At 39.8% G+C, this 22,650-nt stretch overlaps 2 protein-coding genes across 7 annotated transcripts in view; one reads left to right on the top strand and one right to left on the bottom strand.

Annotated features, from left to right (window-relative positions):
• The window catches only part of VEPH1 (ventricular zone expressed PH domain containing 1), a 500,435-nt gene that overhangs the window by 138,955 nt on the left and 338,830 nt on the right, over positions 1–22,650 (top strand). The gene's annotated exons all lie outside the window — the stretch shown is intronic.
• On the bottom strand, positions 453–16,675 carry LOC120936694 (pentraxin-related protein PTX3-like). Its single transcript, XM_040349247.1, has 3 exons — positions 16,375–16,675; positions 15,340–15,921; positions 453–646 (listed from the first exon to the last, which is right to left on the bottom strand). Exons 1-3 carry the CDS (start codon positions 16,484–16,486, stop codon positions 621–623), a joined length of 720 nt encoding a protein of 239 aa, XP_040205181.1. The 5' UTR covers positions 16,487–16,675; the 3' UTR covers positions 453–620.

Raw genomic sequence — 22,650 nt, 5'->3', positions numbered from 1 at the left:
CCTTTCCCTGTTCCTTTTCCTTCTGTTGCCCAGGTCCCATATGTGCTCCCTTTCTCCCCCTTCCTCCCATTGTTTCAGGATGGAGAGCGGGGAAGAGGCCAGTAAATATGTCAAACGCATATGTGTTGGAGCTTTGGGGCGTACTAATGCAATAGGCTGCACACACCTATGGTCCTGGGTAATTCTTCTATTGCATGCCATTTACAGTGTAATCTAAGTGTCAGCACCTAAATGTCTTACTTTAGCTTCATAAAGGAGTTGTAAATCATCTCTCTCTAGCCTTAATTGGACAGTATGTGGGTACCTTTAGACTTTTTTGAAGAACGTGTCACTGTGACACTCTAAGCAGTGTGTTGGAGACATCAGGGGGACTGATTTCTTGAAACCGAAGAAGAGCAGATGAGAACAAATGTGAAGTTGTTATCCATAGCAACCAATGTGCATTCTTGTTCTTTTTTTCCGTAAAATGAAAGGTAAAACCTTATAAATTGCTTCTAACAACACCTACAGTTGTCTTCTCATGTTCTTTACTTCAGTTGCATTGAATAAGCCCCAAGGCGTTAGAGGCAGGAACTTTACATTATCAGATCATAGGACTTTCATCACGAAAATAGGATAGATTACCACTTCTTTATTTTGATCCACTCTGAAAGAAATAAGGGAACAGACACATGCTGTGATGTTAGTACATGTATTGTGTTCTCAAAAACAAGCATAACTATTACTTGAGAACTCACCACTGTTCCACTATCTGCTCAAACTGGCAAGAACAAGTACATGCCTACCATATCATTGCTGTTTTCCCTCCTATTCTTGTATTAAAGGATCACTAAAGGAATATTTTTTTTAGCTAAATAGCTTCCTTTACCTTACTGCAGTCCTGGTTTCATGTCCTTATTGTTCGTTTTTGCTTTGAAGTTGCTGTAATTCTGCTGTGATCTCCACACTTCCTGCTTGTCTGGCTCCTTATAACCATCGTACTGGGAGCTTTTCACGGTGCTCTAAGCTGTCATTACTGTGTGTCTAAAACTTAACAGAACCAATCAGATGCATTTTAAAAACAAAACACTGCCCTGGATGTGTTTGTTTTTGTTCTGTGTGTCTCTCTAGTTCACAGGAACATGAAACCAGTTTAAAAGTGAAACTAACCTGCAGGCACATTATATGATTGATTTTTATCTATTTGTAATCATTTTTAAAATGAATCAGTTAAAGTGGAGTTCCACCCATTTTTTTATGTTTGTCTGTGCTGCATGCTCTAATCTCATAGTGTTCAGAATGGACAATTTTTATTTAATTTGTTGCTTGTAAATACCTTTATTTTGTAGTCCTTCATTACTTCCTCCTCCTTATTTGCCTAGGCTATTTGCAAGGGTTTCTGGGATAGGCATCATGTTTCCCAGTAGTCCTTGCAAACCTGACTGAAACCTATTCCATTGCTTGTGCACTGAGCATGTGCGAGATATGCAAAGCTGAAATCCAGGAAGTCATACAGTCTGGCTTCATGATGCCCACACTTAAGATGGCACCGGTCTATTTCTAGATTATAAACTATTTAAAAAATGCTGTAACAACCTAACAAAACGGACCTTAGTTTACAGACTAACTTTACTAGAATACATTAAGCTTGTGTATTACAGGGGTATTTATATTTAAAAAGTGAAATTGTGGGTGGAACTCCCCTTTAACTTTTATGTCTCTATACCCTGTAAACAGTCATTTCAGCAAAAAAAATGTTTTCCTTTAGTGACCCTTTAAGTCAAAGAAAATTGTAGTTGCATACAATTGTTTACTACGTAAGGATTTACCATTAGGACATACTTGAATTTATGATGTGGCTGTAAAAGCAGACATAGATATTTGTAGCCAAAACTTCTGTATTAGTTCATACATGTGATATGTGTCAGCCCCTCTATCAAATTACATTTAATATGAGGAAATTTCAAATGGTGAAATAACTTTGTCCTTAACCACTTGCTGACGGCCGTACGACTTTGTACGGCCTCAGCGCGGCTCCCAATCTCTAACAGGCCGTGTTTTTACGGCCTCCCCTTTGCACGTTCCCCGCGCGCGCTCCCGAGCGCGCAGCGGGGAACTGCTGTGCTGTCCGTGTCCCTTGGACACAGCCAGTCACAGATCGCCGTGAACGGCCAATCGGAGCGGCCGTTTCCTAGGCGATCTGTGCGGCCAATGAGAGATGATCTCATATGTTTACATATGAGATCATCTCTCATTCCCGGCTCTCGCAGACAGCGGTGCTGTCAGGGGAGAGAGGAGACGGATCTGTGTCTCTTGTACATAGAGACACAGATCGGTCACCCCCCCAGTCACCCCCCCTCCCCCACAGTTAGAACACTAATTAGGGTACACATTTAACCCCTTCCTCACCCCCTAGTGTTAACCCCTTCCCTGCCAGTCACATTTATACAGTAATTAGTGCATATTTATAGCACTGATTGCAGTATAAATGTGAATGGCGCCAAAAATGTGTCAAAAGTGTCCGATGTGTCCGCCATAACGTCGCAGTCCCAATAAAAATCGCAGATCGCCGCCATTTCTAGTAAAAAAAAAAATTTATACAGTAATTAGTGCATATTTATAGCACTGATTGCAGTATAAATGTGAATGGCGCCAAAAATGTGTCAAAAGTGTCCGATGTGTCCGCCATAACGTCGCAGTCCCAATAAAAATCGCAGATCGCCGCCATTTCTAGTAAAAAAAAAAAAAAAAAAAAAATAATAATTCTGTCCCTTATTTTGTAGGCGCTATAACTTTTGCGCAAACCAGTCGCTTATTGCGATTTTTTTTTTTTTTTTTACTAAAAATATGTAGAATACGTATCGGCCTAGACTGAGGATAAAAAAAAAAACGTAAAAAAAAAAATTGAGCTATTTATTATAGCAACAAAGTAAAAATATTTTATTTTTTTTCAAAATTGTCGCTCTATTTTTGTTTATAGCGCAAAAAATAAAAACCGCAGAGGTGATCAAATACCACCAAAAGAAAGCTCTATTTGTGGGGAAAAAAGGACGTTAATTTTGTTTGGGAGCCACGTCGCACGACCGCGCAATTGTCAGTTAAAGCGACGCAGTGCCGAATCGCAAAAAGTCCTCTGGTCAGGAAGGGGTTTAAGTGCCCAGTAAGGAAGTGGTTAAAAAGGAAATGTTACATAAACATATGTGAGATTAGTATCTATAGTCAACAAGTCCATCGACCAAATGTTCATTGATTGCTTGATTGATTTTTTTTTATTCAAACTATTTTTAAAAGCAAACCGATGCCAATTTTGTGATGGTTCTATCTCTTTCTTAGAAATCATGTCACATCATTATTTTCCTGAAAGAAAAAAACCCACATGCTCAAAGGCAAACATCATACTGTCTACGTTTAGTAAATCGGTGCCCAGACTGTGTTATCAGGTTGCAGCTGCAGACACTGTTGAGTAATTCATCCTCAAATTTAGTTTCAGCCATTTCTAACAGCTTACAGCACATGCTATTTGCTTACATTAGAAGGCTGGCAGGCTGCCAAGTTATTTGCTACAAGAGAAAATAAGCAGTGAAAAGCTGTAATTTTAATTTTAGCGCCTCTGTTGTAAAATGTGAAGATTCTTTTTCCCACAGTGCACACAGTTACAAAGGTCAGTAAGTTGTTAGAAGCTCCCTTACTGTTTGCTATGACATATTAACATATGTAAATACTTCAGTGTCCATAGTCTGTAGTTGTTATTTGACCACTTCAGCCCCGAAGGATTTACTTCCCGACCAGAGCATTTTTTGCAATTTCTGTCATGGGTCGCTTTAGCTGACAATTGCGCAATCGTGCAATGTTGTACCCAAACAAAACTGAAGTCCTTTTTTCCCCTCAAATAGAGCTTTCTTTTGGTGGTGATTGATCACCTCTACAGGTTTTTTTGCGCTATAAACAAAAAAAAGAGTGACAATTCTGAAAAAAAGCAATATTGTTTTACTTTTTGCTATAATAAATATCCCCCAAAAATATATAAAAAAACTAATTTCTTCCACAGTTTGGGCTGATATGTATTCTTCTACAAACTTTTGGTAAAAAAAAAAAAAATTGCAAAAAGTGTATATTAATTGGTTTGTGCAAAAGTTGTAGCGTCTACAAAATAGGGGATAGATTTATGGCATTTTTATTATTATTTTTTTTTTTACTAGTAATAACGGCAATTTTTATCGGGACTGCAACATTATGACGGACACATTGGACACTTTTGACACTATTTTGGGACCATTATCATTTAAACAGCGATCAGAGCTACAAATAGCCACTGATTACTGTAAAAATTACACTGGCAGCGAAGGGGTTAAACACTAGGGGCGATGAAGTGTTTAAGTTTGTCCTAGGGAGTGATTCTAACTATGGGGGGATGGGCTCGCTACAACATGACAGAGATCACTGCGCCCAATGACAGGGAGCAGTAGATTCCTGTCATGTTGCTAGGCAGAACAGGGAAATGCCTTGTTTACATAGGTATCTCCCCGATCTGCCTCTCCTCGCCGCAATCGCGGCGAGGAGATGAACATCAAGATGAACATCAAGTTTGTGCGAGCCATTCTGCTGACCTATATGTGTGTGCGGTGGTCGGCAAGTGGTAATCTACACAGAACCTACAACTACTTTTACCATCACAATTCACCATTGATCCACCTTCTGATGGGACTGAATAATTAGAATAATTTAAGAGTAACTAAGGAGAATTTTTTTGTTTTAGTTTTGGATAGAGTTCAGAGGTTTTTATTGGTGTCTGTACCCCATGGGGGAGTGTTACCTTTTCTATTTGTCATATTTATTGATACAGTGGAACCTTGGTTTATGAATAACGCGATTTACGAGCATTTTGAAAGACGAACAACTGTTTTTTTTAAATCCTGACTTGGGTGACGAGGGTTGTCTCTCAAAACTAGCAGGATTCAAGCCTCTGCGGTGTACAGTACCGCATTTGGCCAGAGGTGCGGGGCGCCGGTGACACTCGGAACGGTTCGATGCCGGAAACAGTTCCTGAGTGTTTCCGAGCCTTTCTGAGAGTTTCCGAGTTCAGTCGAGCTGTCTCCAAGTATTTCTGAGTCTCTCCGGCGCCCCCCCACCTCTGGCCACATGCGGTATTGCATGCAATAGAAGTCAATGCAGAACAAATTATATTTTTTTCATTGACTTCTATAGGGAAACTGGCTTTGATATGCCAATGCTTTGGAATACAAGCATTCTCCTGGAACAGATTATGCTTGTAATCCAAGGTTCCACTGTATCAGCAAAAAGGAAAGTTTAAAAAAATCCTACATTTTAAATTGTCACCAGAACAAAAATAGATGAACTTTTTTCCATTGGAGACACTATTTTTGGTGACCCTGGTGACAAGCAGGGATTCCCTCAACTTGGATGGATTTCTTCTCACTTCTTATTTTGGGAAGGGAACTATCCCCAATGGAACACCGATGGCAAAAAAAACTGACAGGGGTTATAAACCTCCCTTACGCTTTCCAAGAAAATATATATATGTTTTGCCTTTAGTTCTATAGATTTAAAAATGTTTGATTTACTTGAATATTAGCATGGATAACTGTCTGATCTTTAAAAAAATAATTAAATTTCAGGCAAGTATCATTGATGACATGTATGATTCTGCTTTGACTGTACAAATACGTTTTTAAATATTCAGGCGAAGAGGGGCTTTGTTTTTAGCTACTTTGCAAATTGTTTGCTTATTACTATTAATTATGGTATGTGCTTTGCTGCTGTTACCCTAATGCCAAAGGCATGCAACTATACAAGTGCCTTATAAAAATTATAGCCCTAGCAATAAGCATCATGCCTTCATAACGCATACCGTATTTATCGGCGTATACCGCGCACTTTTTCGCCCTGAAAAACAGGGCAAAATTGTGGGTGTGCGATATACGCCGATACTCGCTTCCCGCACTTTGTTCGAACCACTGCGCCGACATATACTGAGCGCAGTACACTCGGGTATAGTCGGGCAGGCTCGGCTCCTCCCGCGGTCACGTTGTGTGCGTCCTATACGTCGTTTACGCGAGAGGAGCTGAGCCCGCCCGACTATACACGAGTGTACTCCGCTCGGTATATGTCGGCGCAGTGGTTCGAACAGAGCGCGGAAAGCGGGGATCGAGCGGGGATGGCCGCAGAAGGACGCCGGACCGGACGAGGCCGCCAATGGACGCGCTGGACGACGGACAGGACGCGATGGACGACAGGCAAGACACCGACAAGGGGCATCCAAACTGTAAGTATTTTTTTTTTTTTTTTTGCAGGAATCATTCTTCAAATTGGGGGGTGCGCGCTATACGCCGGGGCGCGTTATAGCCCGATAAATACGTTATGTCACCACAGCAAACAAAGATCTTGATGGCAAGCATTCATTGCAAGTGTATAAAAAGCTAAATGCAAAGTGAATATAAATTATTTAGCTTTGTTGTAGCAAAGAGTCACTGAAAACTGATAATTGTAGTATTCCATTGTGACACATGCACACTGGTCTGTTGGTATGTGTAAATTACATAGAGTTAATAATTTCTATAGGAAGTTTAGAACTTTGAAGAAAAAAAAATTGAAGAAGTATTTAATACTTCTTGAACTCTAGTGTGCTGAAAGGTTAAAATGTAACTGCCTAGTAGGGTCATATGCCATTGGAATGATACTTCACTGTATAAAAGTTTCACTGAAGTATCATGTTCCTTAAGGCTCTAATCTTAAACACTTACTAGTGTTCAAACAAAGATAACCAAACTCCAAAATAAATTAAAAGCTAAAAGAATGAAAGCTAAAGTGCAGGGGAGCATTAGTTTGTCATGATTAATAAAACAGCACTCCATTAATGAAGCCTGCAGGGGGCCAACTCCAGGGAATGCGGCTGACTCATTTCCTGTGCATAGAGCCAGTGTGGCTTTAAATTATCCATGCTCATAGTTGGAACAAATGAAAGACTCCACATTTACTCAATTTCTGAAAACACATGACTTGTTCCATTTAATTGTTTAGATAAAACTTACTGAATAGAAACCTTTTTCCTCCACTTTTGGTCACTATGTTACAAAAAAATATATCAGAAACACTGTCTAATATAGTCTATTTCATTAACAGACATTTGACTTGACTGTTAAAATTAAAAACAGTTCTGAAAAAGGCCAATAACAGTGTGATTAGAAACTCCCTTAAGAGCCTCTCTGGCTTCTCTCCAGACGTTGTGTGAAATCAAATCCAGTTGCAAAAGTTTCTTTGAAAGCCTCTTTCCAGTGCCTGAGTAACATACAGCTACATCCTCTATGCTTGCAGATCTGACACATATGTGTTTCCAACTATAAATGTGTGTATATGTAGTCTAGATCATGAAGGTTGTTAGCTGTATTTACGTTATATAACAGAATTACAGGATACAGTTGTCTACTGGGGCACACAGGATTGATTTGCCTGGCTTTGCACCTTTTTTCAGGTGAGGACTAAATATATTTTTTATTTTTGATGAAAATCATATGTAAATACCTTCTGTTTTAAAGAAGACCCTCAATTTTGTTAACTTATGCATACAATTAATACAGATATTTATTACTTTTCACAAGGATTAAGCCTTGTACACACGACCGAGGAACTTGACGGGCGAAACACATCGTTTTGCTTGTCGAGTTCCTTGTAAAGCCGTCGAGAAACTCGACAAGCCAATTTTCTCCATTCCCGTCAAGGAAATAAAGAACACGCTTTCTTTTTGGTTCGTCGAGTTTCTCGACAGTTTCCTCAACGAAAATGTACACACGACCGGTTTCCTCGGCAAAAAATATCTCCCAGCAAGTTTCTTGCTGGTTTTTGCCGAGAAACTCGGTCGTGTGTACGAGGCTTAGGCCTCGTACACACGACCGAACATGTCCGCTGAAACTGGTCCAGTTTCCGCGGACATGTTCGGTCATGTGTAGGGCCGACCGGACAGGTTTCCAGCGGACAAATGTTTCTTAGCATGCTAAGAAACATGTCCGCTGGAAGCCTGTCCATCGGACATGTCCGATGGTCCGTACGACTCATCGGACATGTCCGCTGGCCCGAGAACCCGCGCATGGCGTCGAAGTGATTCGACGCATGCGTGGAAGCATTGAACTTCCGGGTTTGCGCACGTCACTGCGTCATCGTCGCTGCCACGTCACCGCGTCGTCTGTCCGCAGGGAATTTGGTCTGATGGTGTGTACAGCCATCAGACCAAATGATCCCAGCGGACATGTCCGATGAAACCGTTTTCATCGGACATGTCCGCTCGTCTGTACGAGGCCTGAGAGGGTAAGCCATCTGCCGGTCAGGCATCTGGGTGGATCCTGACATTATTGTCAGTATCTCTGCAGAGCCTGGACTGGCTCCACGATGTCGGCCGACAGAAGGCTTTAGCCAACTGTCAGCTGAATCTGGGTCACAGGAGTGCAGAACTAAGTGCACTCCTGTGATTTATAGGAGAAATATGGCCAAAAGAGCTTTGGTCATACTTCTTTAATTAATCTTCAACTTCTGATACTTCAACTTCTCCATTGTCAAAATTTCCTTGCATTAGTTTGACTTTACTTTTCCTTATAATGACCACAATGAAGGGGTCACTCTCTTGCTTCCTTTATCAATTTCTATGCCATAATATGCAAATTATAGGTTGAGGCAGAGCTCTAGCTCAGGGGGTTGTACAGGGGTTGAGTTGGCCACAACTCAAACTCCTGAGCTCTGGTTATAATGTATTTAACAGCATTTGGGCCTTCAAAGGTACTGTGGAGGTAAAGTCATGGAGACATATTAATAGCAATAAAGTTGCCATTGGTGCAGCCAGGCCTGTACACCTTTGTGCCTGTAGAGTTAAATTGGGCTGCAAAATGCCCAGGATCCAATCTCTAGACAAGACTTAAATCAATATTTAGTATTAACAGTGAGCTAAACATAATATATATATATATATATATATATATATATATATATATATATATATATATATATATATATATATATATATATATATATATATATATGTATGTGTGTGTGTGTATATATATATATATATATATATATATATATATATATATATATATATATATATTATATATATATATATATATATATAAACATATGTTTTACACTGTGATGATGATCTATCTTTCAAGATATGAGTAAGTAATCTCTCAAAAGTTAAGAGAAATACCCTCTAAGACCCGGTTCACACTAGTCTGACTCCAAAGTCACTCGACTTTAAGTGCAACTTTGGAGTCTGACTTTGATGTGACTTTGATGTGACATTTTACACTATGTGACATTGAAGTCAGACCAAAGTAGTGCAGGAACTTTTTCTTAAGTTGGACAAATTGTGTGTAGTATCAGTTAAGACAGTTCTCATAGGGAAACATGGAATTTCACATGTCATCCAACTTGAGGTCTCACAAGTCGGATCCTATGTAGCATCAGTATGAACTGAGCCTTAGACAGTTTTCACTGGCCCAAGTTGAAAGATTCTCCCCCCACTCCCATTTCGGTTCCCATGTAAACTAAGAAATTAAGAGAAAAATGTCTGTCTTGGTGACAATGATCACTTGGACAAGAGGATAAATCGTCCCAGAGGACAGCCATAAAAGCCTGACAATTACTGTATTTATTGGCGTATAAGGCCTCGTACACATGACCGGACAGTCCACTGAAAACGGTCCGCCGGACCGTTTTCAGTGGACATGTCTGGTCGGAGATTTCTGTCTGATGGTTGTACACACCATCAGACAGAAATGAGAGACAATCCGCGCGGACAGACAGCGCGGTGACGTGTCTGCGCCGTCTCCGCGACAATGACGCGGCGACGTGCGCGACGCTGAAAGTTCAATGCTTCCACGCATGCGTCAAAGTCATTCGACGCATGCAAGGGATGGCGGCCAGTCGGACATGTACGATGAGTCTGTACAGACGACCGAACATGTCCGACGGACAGGATTCCAGCGGGCATGTTTCTTAGCATGCTAAGAAATATTTGTCCGCTCGAAAACGGTCGGGCGGACAAATGTACGCTGGAAACCTGTCCGATCGGCCGTACACACGACCGAACATGTCTGCTGAAACTGGTCCGCGGACCAGTTTCAGCAGACATGTTCGGTCAAGTGTACGGGGCCTAACACTCACTTTTTTACCCTGAAGATAGAAGGTAAACTGTGCCTGCGTGGTATACGCAGGGGGCTGTGTAACGTTTTTTCCTGAAACTTCCTTCTTAAAGTTAGGGTGCGTGTTATACACCTGTGCGTGTTATACGCCGATAAATACGGTAATTCTAACATTTATTCACTTTATCTAAAGGGTGGATTCACCTTCTCTATTTGTCCTGGTGATCATTGTCAACAAAACAGGTTACTAAAATTCCCCTAACTTTAGGCCGATTTCCTCTCAACTCCTGTTTGTTTTTCCCTCTCTCAACAATACAAAGATGGCATAACCTGATAGGGGTTTTAACCTTCTCTTTACAAAGCTAAACAAAAAGCAATACAGGCTTTATACCATAAATATGTATACTTTAAACGAAGAAGATATGATACTGAAGATCAGGAACATATGGTACTGTGCAAAAAAAAAAGTTGTTATAGGAAGTGCATCCCATTTGGTCTAGGAAAAAAATATAATAACTTATAATCCGGACCCTAAATGTACAGTATCCTAGATTTAAATAAAAAGTAAGCACTGCAGAGATACACTAAACCTAGTGCAGTCCAGATGCCTCTACACATTTAATGCATAAAGTATTTTAATTAAGAAGCTTTCATCAATAAATCATTTTTTTATTTAATGTTTGCTTTTACACGTTTTGCTTATGTAATACCAAAAAAATCATGGAAATAAGCCCCATTTCAAGAATAATATGTTACCAATCCATTTTTAGCCAGTTTACAGCAGAATCAAGCCAAAAGTATAAAATACATTTGGATGGCCAGATAATGGACTAATGCCAATTTGCCTTGAGATTTCAATATTCCTAATACAATTTGGTCCTTTTTATCTTTCTTTGTGTATGTATAATCCAACATCAAGACCACTTGTTTATAACATTTCTCAATTAAAAACATGTTTTGTTTATCCATAGTTTTCTTGAGGCTACAATTTCTCCTTGACACAGAGAGAATTTGGGTTCATTTGGATGTTTTATATTTTGCAGACTTTAAAGGCACTAAGATGCAGAATGCTTAATCAAAGTGACATAAACCTATGTGTTTACCAGGGTAAATGACAGCTAGAATAATTGCCAACGTACATGAACTATCCAAAAATGTAGAACTATGTATGTTGGCTAGAGACAAATGCCACATGACTTCCTAAAAGCAAACCCGATAAACATGCTTTTATACAAGAAACAGGCCTTTCTTCATGAAGCAAAAGATTTTAGACACCAACATTGCATCCAAAGTAAACAATACTCAGTACGTGAATATATGATGTAAAGTAAACCTGTCATAAACCTGGCCAATTTATACTAAGCATTGAATTGCTTAGGTCTGCCATAAGTTTACTTTAACGTCAATCTACAGACCATTTGAAGCTTTTTAGATATACATAAGAATTTTATCAGCCTAATGGAAACAATCTTACTAATGTGTGTTTTTTTATAAATTAGCTATGTACATGGAGACAGCCATATTTGCTATGGCTGCCTCTGTTTTCTGCTTAACGATGACACAGAAAGATCACAATTTACTATTTTTCTCTGTCCATACAAGTCTATTAGTCAAGACTAGTTAGATATTGATAGACTCTCTAGACTTTCTGTGATACTAGTTCATCCTAATTTGCAGGCCTACTTCAGGGACACTGCTCACTAATACAGACCGCAGTAAAGGGGAATTTATAAACCTTTTTCATAAAAAGGTATCAGAATATGGAACAGTAAGCAGAAAAATGCTTTGGGTGAACAATGACTCAAAAAGTGTTGTTGCTGAAAGTCTCCATTGGAGCTTACACCACCACCCAAGTGTACACCATGTGGATTTAATACTTTTCACATTGACCCGTTCTCCAATATTATCAGATATTTGCTTGGTTATGTAGTGGCAAAATTCAGCATAGCTTCACATAACATGCTGCCTTAGACATGTGCCTAATTGGCCAACATGCCAAAAAAGGTTCTGATTTGGAAGAATGGTTACTGTCTGCTATTGCATGAGTTCTTATTCTTAAATAGTTTTATTTTTTTGCACAAATTAGTTCAGACGGTGACATAAAATGGCTCTGACACAGCTAATATTTAGTGTCTCAGATGGTTTAAAGAGAACCTGTCAGGAAAGCTGCTACCTTTTACTGCTGAGGCTCTCATCTGATGCTGGAGGCTGCCATTGGCTGACTGCCAAATGTATTGCTGGCACAAAGGGCAGATACTGAACCATATGTAATGCAGCTTTGTTTGGAACTAGTGTTGCTTCCTGGAGTCATTGCTAGTCTACAGCATTTGATAGAGCCTTGGCTGTAGCTTCCATCCTGACATCTTACTTTTCATTATTTCATATTTTTTATATTATCTAATTTTCAATATTTCATATTGGGTAGCTTTTGAACTGACAAAAAACTAACATTTTTATATTGGCATCACATTTGAAGCAGAATAATTAAGGTTATATGTGCAATAGGTAAGACCACTGGCACTACAATACAACACTTTTTTAGTCCAGTATTAATTTGAAAACCACAAGATTTTTTTTAATGATTATGCATAATTACTTTTAAAGAAATCTCCTATTTGACTTCCCTTAGCCCCCCCCCCAATTAGAAATCAGCAAACATTATGAGCCAGTAATGTACTATAACATTGCACTTTGTTGCCACCCCAACATATTTCAGGCACTAGACGGTGTTTACAACATCACAAAACCACAGAGCGGAAAACTTGAGGGTGTAATCCTCCAGGCTATGTAGTGTTGCAGGAGCATGAGAATCACAAGTGTACCTGAACGCTATTAAAATAATCCAAAAGGATAAACATTTCATATATGTGTGTTTCACCTGTATATGTAGCTGTCTGACTGGAACATAGCTTTGAACAAAGTTCTATATGAATTCCTAGCCATAGGATGTCTTAGCTACAGCAGACCATATGGAAAATGCCAGAACTTCCATATTGCTACTCCTAACATGGCCATTCAGTTTCCAATCAAACCAGCCCTCGTAATTCCAGCATTATGTAGCACTTCTTTATTGAATGACACATCCTTTCTTTGTCAGAAGGCAATGATTGAAGCCAGCTGTACCGAGAGATTGATTTGTCTCCAGATGGACCTCAGCTCTAATTCATAAAGCTGATGATTAGGTGATGTCACTGAGTATGCAGTGCTCTTCCAGCAGCAGAGGCACGGAACACATTAACAAGGGAACTACACATTCTGGCAGTCCTCACTGTATACACAGTTATCCACTGTTTACTGGTTATACTACAATTAAAACTAGATGTACTCTGGCATTAAGCCAGTTTACTATGTATACCATGCATAAAAAAACTTTAATTTCCTAATTCCTGCTGAATGGGATGACACCCCCTAGCTTGACTAATTTTGACTAACAAATCAAAGCAGTTGGGTAGAAAATACTCTACTGGACAGTGACTGTATGCCATCGGATGCAGTCACGGTTTCTTTTATTCAGACAGCCATAAGTACTGTAGTTGTTTTAATACAACAGTCAGCAGGGTAGGTACCTCCATCCATGGGGGGGAGGGGAATCAAGTGATTTCTCTTTTTCAATGATTCAGTGATTTCTAAATTTGTATGGATATTCTTATGTTGGCTTTGATCATTTTTTATAGAGACATGTTTGCCTTATGTGAAAGCTAGTCAAGGGCTGCTCTTGTGTGCAGAGTTTACAGCCTACTGTATAAGGCAATATTTCAGAACCAAAAAGATTTCAATTGTTTTTTTAGAATGTTAGAAATCGGAAATATTTTGCCATTTGCAAAGTCAATCTGCAGTCGCTATGGGATTTTTTGTGCTTTTTGTAGTTCTTTTGACTGTGAGCTACATAGCAGACTATGGGGCAGATTCACGTAGATCAGCGCTTCTCTCCGCCGGGCGTAGCGTATCTAAGATACACTACGCCGCCGTAACTTAATTTTTTTTTTCGAATCCTCAAAGAATTCTTGCCATAAGTTACGGCGGCGTAGTGTATCTTTGGCGGCGTAAGGGCGCGGAATTCAAATGGATGTGATGGGGGCGTGTTTTATGTAAATACGTTGTGACCCAACGGCGCATGTGCCGTCCGTGGGGGTATCCCAGCGTGCATGCTCAAAATTAAACCGGAAAAAGGCAATGCTTACGACAGTGACGTCATTTTACGCAAATCCCTATTCGCAAACGACTTAAGCAAACAACGTAAAAAAATTAAAAATTTGACGCGGGAACGACGCCCATACTTAACATTGAGTACGCCTCATAATAGCAGCTTTAACTATACGCCGGAAAAAGCCGAACGCAAACGACGTAAAAAAATGCGCCGGCCGGACGTACCTAGCGGCCGGCGGAAAAAATGCACTTAAGTTTCGACGGCGTACTAAGACGTACGCCTGTTGGATCTATCCCAGATGCCGTCGTATCTTGTTTTGTAGATACAAAACAAAGATACGACGCGGAAACTTTAAAATTATGCGGCGTATCAATGGATACGCCGGCGTAATTCTTTTGTGGATCTGCCCCAATGTGTATTCTATAGTCCTCTAACCCTGCTTAATTATCATGGTTGGCTTTCCAGTGCTGGGACGGCCAGATTACATATCCACACATTCTTTCTAAATGCAGATATTTTGCACAGCCATTTCACATTTTCGGTAAATGAAAAATCCAACTCTTAGCAGAAGTTTTCTATTACAATTCACATTAACAGGAATAGTATATGGATGACAGTGAACTAATCTGAAAGAAGGATTACTCAGCACTTTTAAACTGCTTGTGGAAGTAACGCTGCTGGCTCAATTCTTGGAGCCCCTCCCCTTTCTTTGGTGCACATTTTTGTTCTAAAGCTATATCAGATACCACTTTGTACACAATCGAATTCTAACTGTCTGACTTATAATCAAAAGACACAAGGGTTACAATAGCTCACAGTATGAAACATTCAGCACATCTGGAGATACATATTTTCCTATTTGTCAGCATTGTCTTTGGATCTGAGACTGTTCATGACAAACGCTGTAACTGGTATTCCTCCTTTAATGTCTGTTTCAAGAAGTTTACATTTATGTGAAGCCTCTTGCATGCTGACCTAAATAAGGATCAATATTTTGTACAGAGCAAGAACTGCATGCACATGTTAGAATACAATGACTACTACCTAGTACAGTTTATTTACCTGGCTGGCTTTCTGTTTCCAGAAGGTCTTGATCGACTGGATCTAACATTTGTGCAAAAATAGAATCGTCTTGTGCTTCTTCTGTAGGTTCTACTTTATTCTGATCTGCTTCTTCTGTAGGTTCTACTTTATTCTGATCTGCATCTTCTGTAGGTTCTACTTTATTCTGATCTGCTTCTTCTGTAGGTTCTACTTTATTCTGATCTGCTTCTTCTGCAGGTTCTACTTTATTCTCATCTGCTTCTTCTCTTTTCTTCAAGAGATTTTCAATGCGTTGAAGTCTGTCTGCTATGTCCTGATTTACAGCAATTGATTCTTCCACATTATTCAAATTGTTTTGTGGCTGACACTTCGAATCCAGCAAGCTTGAAAAATCTGTTGTAATGCTCTTGAGGCAGTTGCTACACGAGACTGATGTTTTTGCTTCTAGCTCCCAAAGCTCGTTTTTCACAACCTGTAGTTCCACCTTAAATTCTTCAAAATACTGAAGCAGCATATTCTGTCTCATGTGAGAGTTCTCCAGCATCGTCATCATCTTATCCCATCTTGTATGTTCTTTTTGTTTGCAATCTGGTAAAGTCACTAAAATATAAAAGATACAAGTTGTAATTGCCTCTAGTTATCTTGCTTAGCTAAACATTTTAAAGATTGCTGGCAATTCTTACATCTGTCAAGAGAAACTTAAGTTTCCTATGAACAAAAAAATAATTTATACTGTATATAAATATACAAAAGCAGCATTCATGTAAAACAATTTGAAGAATAAAGATAAAAGAATCATTCATGTAAAACAACTTCAAGAATATATATATATATATATATATATATATATATATATATATATATATATATATATATATATATATATATATATATATATATCATACACACAAAAAGAAGCATTCATGATGCTAGATAATTGAAAGAAAACTAAATATAATAGATATTACACAAAATAAGCATTCAAAAAACATTTTGAAAAACAATAATTAAAATCATAAGAAAAAAAAGTTCCTAAAAGTTTTTAGTACTTGCCTTCTCCGGTCACTAGTATCTGATTATCCAGATCTTGAACATCTACAGCAATAGTCAGAGCAGAAGGCAGGCATAAAATTGCACAAATGAATATCTGTAGTGGCTTCATCATCTTGTTGAAGGTAACAGTGAAGAACTGTGGACTATTGCAGTTGCTGCCTTTTGTGCTAGTGATGTTCTCTAAGGCAAAGCAGATTGTGGCTCTGTGGAGAGTGAGGAGGAAGCCCCCTAATAAATGGTATGAGAAAGGCAGGTGAATCAGAAGGGAGCTGCAGTATTGCTCAGTGGCAGTATTCTGTAGAATATGTTGTTACGTAATAGCAGTCATTTTAAGCGGTGGAAGCCCTGGATGAATGCCAATTACACAAGTTTTTCTTAATGGCTCATGTGGTGGGTGGATTCAGCCATGCAGTCAAACTTGCATGGGGGTAACATAAATCTTTGGGGAATATCAAATAAAAAGCATCAGGAATCTTTCTCCACTCCATATGTGCTTTATGATTTCCTCTCTTGCTTCTGCTCGATGCAAGTCTGGCATATTTGTTTTTTTTTTACTCGTTAAGGGAACTCTAAAATAGCCTAAACTGACGCTTGCATAAACATTCAGCAGTATTTATTTCCATTTATGTATTTAACTTTTATGTGTGTGTGTGGTGTTATTAACATTCCCAAAAATGGTTACATACAATAGGGTTTTCTATTTTTTTTTTTTGTTAATATAATGTACACATTACATGTACATACAATACATGTAATATGACTGCTCATATGCTGGACTAGAAAAATGTGCCTGGTCCTTAAATATCTAATTCAGAATGACATGTTTCATTTAAAGTTGAACTCCAGGCAGATGAACAAAAAAAAAAAAGAATGTGGTCATGTATTCTTGTGCTTTATGGCAACACACAGTAAAACATGTGCTTTGCTACAGAGTATTGCAACACACTTGCTCCAAATGTGTAATGCCCCGTACACATGATCGGAATTTCCGATGGAAAAAGTCAGATGGACTTTCCGATTGAGTTTTTTAATCGGAAATTCCGATGAATTCCATCGGACTTTAGATATAGAACATGTTCTATATTTTTCCGATGTGATTTGGCCGGGCAAAAGCCTGATCGTGTGTACGTGGCATTACAGTTTCATTCATTGTGAATGGCACCCCATTGCATTGCAAAGCTAAAAGTCTTCATTTTTGATCCACTGCTGTGGATTGTCAACCCATTCATAGTAATATGGTGATGTTAAATCTGAATTCAATTTATCATCTTTATTGCATACTTACTGTACATTGGTCCAGCTTGGCCAATGCAATTATGCATACAGTACCTCATGCCCGATAGAATGCTGGGGAAGCTGACAATCACTGTAGTAGTTAATGCTACTAAAGTGATAGCTATGATCTTCTGGGTCCTGCACACTAACCACATGGGGTCACTTGTTTGGCACCCCCACCATTCATAGAACCCCTCATATTTTTTTCAATGTTTACAAGACACTCTCTGATTGAATGAGATGGAATTTGTGATGTTACCACCTCCACTACTGTATGTATTGTGGCAGTGAAAGGTAAATGACCCCCTGTGCTCAATGTGCAGTGATGCAGCATGCAATGAATATCATACCTGGAGCTCCGCTTTAAGGCAAAGATCAAGGATGACTGTATGAGTACAGCAGCTTCAATGTTACATTATCACTGCTAATATTTAAAGCAGAACTTCACCCACAAGGGGAAGTTATACCTTTTGGCCTTGCCACCGCACTCCCCGCTCTACTATCTTTGGAATTTTTTTCTTTTGTGGGGGTAGGGGTACTTGGTTTTGATAGGTACCCACAGCCAGTCAGATGTCTGTGGTGGATCCACCAAAAGTTCTCTTCCCCCAGCCCGCAACCTTTTAGAAAGGCTGTGGGACCATTCAGAAAGTGCAGCATGACTCGTTCATGTGCAGTGGCCAGCCGGTTGTAAAGCCGCAAGTAGTCATAGCCAGCTACCCATAGTTACCATGCCTGTACCAGGGACCCGAAGACCAGTAAAGAACGATCTTGAGTGAGGATGGCGCTGGCTCCCTGGACAGGTAAGTGTCCTTTTATTAAAAATCAGCAGCTACAGTATTTGTAGCCGCTAACTTAAATATTCCTAGGGTGAAGAACTGCTTTAAGCAGCTGCACATGAATGAGTCTACATTCCTGTGGATGACATAACACCATCTTCATGTAGCCCTCTGTATGCTGATAATGTATTGTGTAATCTGGGCAAACAGTCCCATATTTACACAAACTTGAGCTTATGTACCAACCAAGCCATTTTGCTAAATCCCAATTATTACCTTGCAGATACACAGCAGGAAACTATCTTGCATGCACATATTAATGCATTACATGCAAGAAGAACATCAGTGCTATGTGAATTCCACCATGCTGCTGCAACTGTTTTTCTAACAATGCTTACAACAGCATTAGTATGTGGCATTGTAAAGTATTTGTAATCTCTGATTGTGTTGTGTGTGCTGTGACAAAGCACACTGTCTATTCGCTGACATTGTTGCTGTGCCTGCCTGCACTTTGTGTATTGTGAACCTTTATCTGCATGGGCTGTTTTAATCATAAGGAGAACTAAAAAAGTAGTTGTAAACTTCAGACATTAAACATGAACAAAGCATATCCCTCTATAGTGTGTACTAGACTAAATCAAGAGCACTCTATATAGTGTAATTTCTGTGTGCTGCTTCATTCCTCTGCTATCTGCATAAGTCACTTCTGACAAGTTTTCCTGACACCAAGAGAAAAAGGGTGATGGGGAGGGAACTCCAGCACACAGCCTGTGATTGACAACCTCAGCTCTATTCCTGTGTGCTGCATGAAGGGAGGGTGGGTGTCCCTTTTCTCTAATCAGCTCTCCCAGAGCTTATCATCAAGCTCTACAGAGTGTAACATCATCCCCTGCCCCCTGGTTTCTAAAAGCTCAGGCAAGCTTTACAATTTCTGCACTTGAAATGGCTGTAGGAGGATTTGTTTTATCTATGTGGATCACCTGAGGCCAGTTATTTCACTGGGTATATGCCAGGGTTTACAACCACTTTAAAAGTTTCTCTTGCACTTAGTTCTGCACTCCTGTGACCCAGATTCAGCCAACAATGGGTTAAAGCCATCTGTCGGCTGACGTCACTAACCCAGCCCAGGCTCTGCAGGGATCCCAACAATAATGTAGGTATCTGCCCAGTAGGGATGAGCTTCGTATTCGAGTCGAACTCATGTTCGACTCGAACATTGTATGTTCGATCGTTCGTCGAAATACGAACAAAACGGGTAGTTCGCGCCAAATTCGAGTTACGTTTCACAGACCATAATTCACTGCGGCATTGCTGGCTGATGATTGGCCAAGCATGCACTATGACCCGCATGCTTGGCCAATTACTGCTTGCAAAAAATGGAGAGCCATAATTGGCCAACGCCAGGGTTGCTTTGGCCAATTATGACTCAGGGGGTTTAGTACACGCCCCACACTATAAAAGGCTGCCTGCAGGTCGGCCTTGTGTAGTGTGTTGCGGTGGTTAAGAGAGGACAGAGAGAGTGTCATTTTTTGCAGGTAGATAGAGCAGGCAGGCAGGCTAGTCAGTTAATGTTACAGTGTGTAGAGGATATATATACATCCCAGGTGTTGTACATATATTTATACACTGTATAGTTTAGCTAGATCAGTTCTTCCTAATTTACTGGCAGGCAGGTGATTGTGCTAGCTGCAGTATTCTTACGTGGTTTATTGCCTGTGTTCTCTGTAGTTTGCACCTAAAGCTACTTGGTGTGTACTGGCCGTGTGCTCTGTAGTTTGCACCTAAAGCTACTTGGTGTGTACTGGCCGTGTGCTCTGTAGTTTGCACCTAAAGATTCAGGAGCAGTGATTTTAATGATGCTTAAATAAAAAAAAAATGTGAAAAATTCCTTTAAATATTGTACTGCTGGGTGTCTATTAGTATGCCTGTGAAAACGTCTTTGAGAACCCAGGTCTTGCCCGAGGGAACATGTATCAATGGAAAAAAACGTTTTAAAAGCGGTCGCTTTTTCAGGAGTCCTTTTTTTCCATTGATACATGTTCCCTGGGGAAAGACCCGGGTTCTCAAAGACGTTTTCACAGGCATACTATAGACACCCAGCAGGTACAATATTTAAAGGAATTTTTCATTTTTAATTTTTTTATTTAAGCATCATTAAAATCACTGCTCCTGAAAAAACTACCGTTTTTTATTTATTTTTTCCATTGATACATGTTCCCTGGGGCAAGACCCGAGTTCTCAAAGACGTTTTACAACAATAACTTGCATATTAGGCTTTAAAATTAGCACTTTTGAATTCGAACGTTTGAGTCCCATAGACGTCAATGGGGTTCTAAATGTTCGCGCAAACGTTGCGTCCGTTCGAAGGTTCTGGTGCGAACCGAACGGGGGGGTGTTCGGCTCATCCCTACTGCCCAGTAGCCTGATCATCAGCTGGCTCAGCCTTTCAGCGCACAGCTCAGAGCCTGAGACAACTGCTCCTGTTGCCTGCACAGGCCCTCTCTAGTGAGCACTGAAGGGGCAGAGCAAAATGAGGTGACTGACCTGAGAACTGAGTGTCCAGCGGTCTTTGATTGCTCAGGTCTTGATGTAGAGGCAGCGGGGAACAGCAACAGCATCGGATCAATGCTGCATCTACATTGGTAAGTATGATTGTTTATTTTATTTTTTTATTTGAGCACTTCTCTTTTAAATCAGTTTTAAAGGAGTTGTAAATTAACATTTTTCCATTAGGTTATTTCCCCTCTGTTTCAGTGACAGTGGTCACCAGGATAAATAGAGGGGTGAGTCTCCCAGCAGGAACATAGACAATAAAAAATAAAGATATAATCCTTTACCTTTATGTACAGTACCTTGAAAAAGTATTCATACCCCTTGAAATTCTCCACATTTTGTCATGTTAAAACCAAAAATGTAAATGTATTTTATGTCGTAGACCAACACAAAATGGCACATAATTGTGAAGTGGAAATAAAATGATAAGCGGGTTTTCAACATTTTTTACAAATAAATATGTGAAAAGTGTGGCGTGCTTTTGTATTCAGCCCCCTTTACTCTGATACCCCTAACTAAAATTTAGTGGAACCAATTGCCCTCAGAAGTCATCTAATTAGTAAATGGAGTCCACCTGTGTGTAGTTTAACCTCGGTATAAATACAGCTGTTCTGAGAATCGGAGGTTTGTTAGAGAACACAAAGTTGTGGAGAAGTTAAAAGCAGGGTTAGGTTGTGAAAAAGCATCCTACGATTTGAACATCTCACGGAGCACTGTTCAATCCATCATCCAAAAATGGAAAGATTATGGCACAACTGCAAACCTACGAAGACATGGCTGTCCACCTAAACTGACAGGCCGGGCAAGGAGAGCAATAATCAGAGAAGCAGCCAAGAGGCCCATGGTAACTCTGGAGGAGCTGTAGAGATCCACAGCTCAGGTGGGAGAATCTGTCCACAGGACAACTATTAGTTGTGCACTCCACAAATCTGGCCTTAATGGAAGAATAGCAAGAAAAAAGCAATTGTTGAAAGAAAGTCAAAAGAAGTCCAGTTGCAGTTTGGGAGAAGCCATGTGGGGGACACAGCAAACATGTGGAAGAAGATGCTCTGGTCAGATATGACCAAAATTGAACTTTCTTAGCCTAAAAGCAAAATGCTTTGTGTGGTGGAAAACTAACACCACACATCACCCTGAACACACCATCCCCACCATGAAACATGGTGGTGGCAGCATCATGTTGTGGTGATGCTTTTCTTTAGCAGGGACAGGGAAGCTAGTCAGAGTTGATAGGAAGATGGCTGGAGCCAAATAAAGGGCAATTTCAGAGAAAACATGTTACAATGGAATGGTTTAGATCAGTGGTTATCAACTCGTATCCTCAGGACCTACCAACAGGCCAGATTTGATATATTACCTTGGGGAGATACAGACAAGAATACTGCAATAACTGAATGATATCACCTGTGATGTATTTCAGTTATCTTGCAAACCTGGCCTGTTAGTGGGAACCACTGGTTTAGATCAAAGCATAATTATGTGTTAGAATTGCCCAGTAAAAGCCCAGACCTAAATCCAATAGAGAATCTGTGGCAAGACTTGAAAATTGCTGTTCACAGATGCTCTCCATCCAATCTGGAGCTATTTTGCAAAGAAGAATGGGCAAAAATGTCACTCTCTAGATGTGCAAAGCTGGTAGAGACATCCCGAAAAAACTTGCAGGTGTAATTGC

This window comes from Rana temporaria, chromosome 4 (genome assembly GCF_905171775.1).
Source record: "Rana temporaria chromosome 4, aRanTem1.1, whole genome shotgun sequence".
In the NCBI taxonomy this organism is placed as follows: domain Eukaryota; kingdom Metazoa; phylum Chordata; class Amphibia; order Anura; family Ranidae; genus Rana; species Rana temporaria.
Note: the sequence above shows the minus strand (reverse complement) of the source record. Positions and strands in the feature narration are given on the sequence as shown.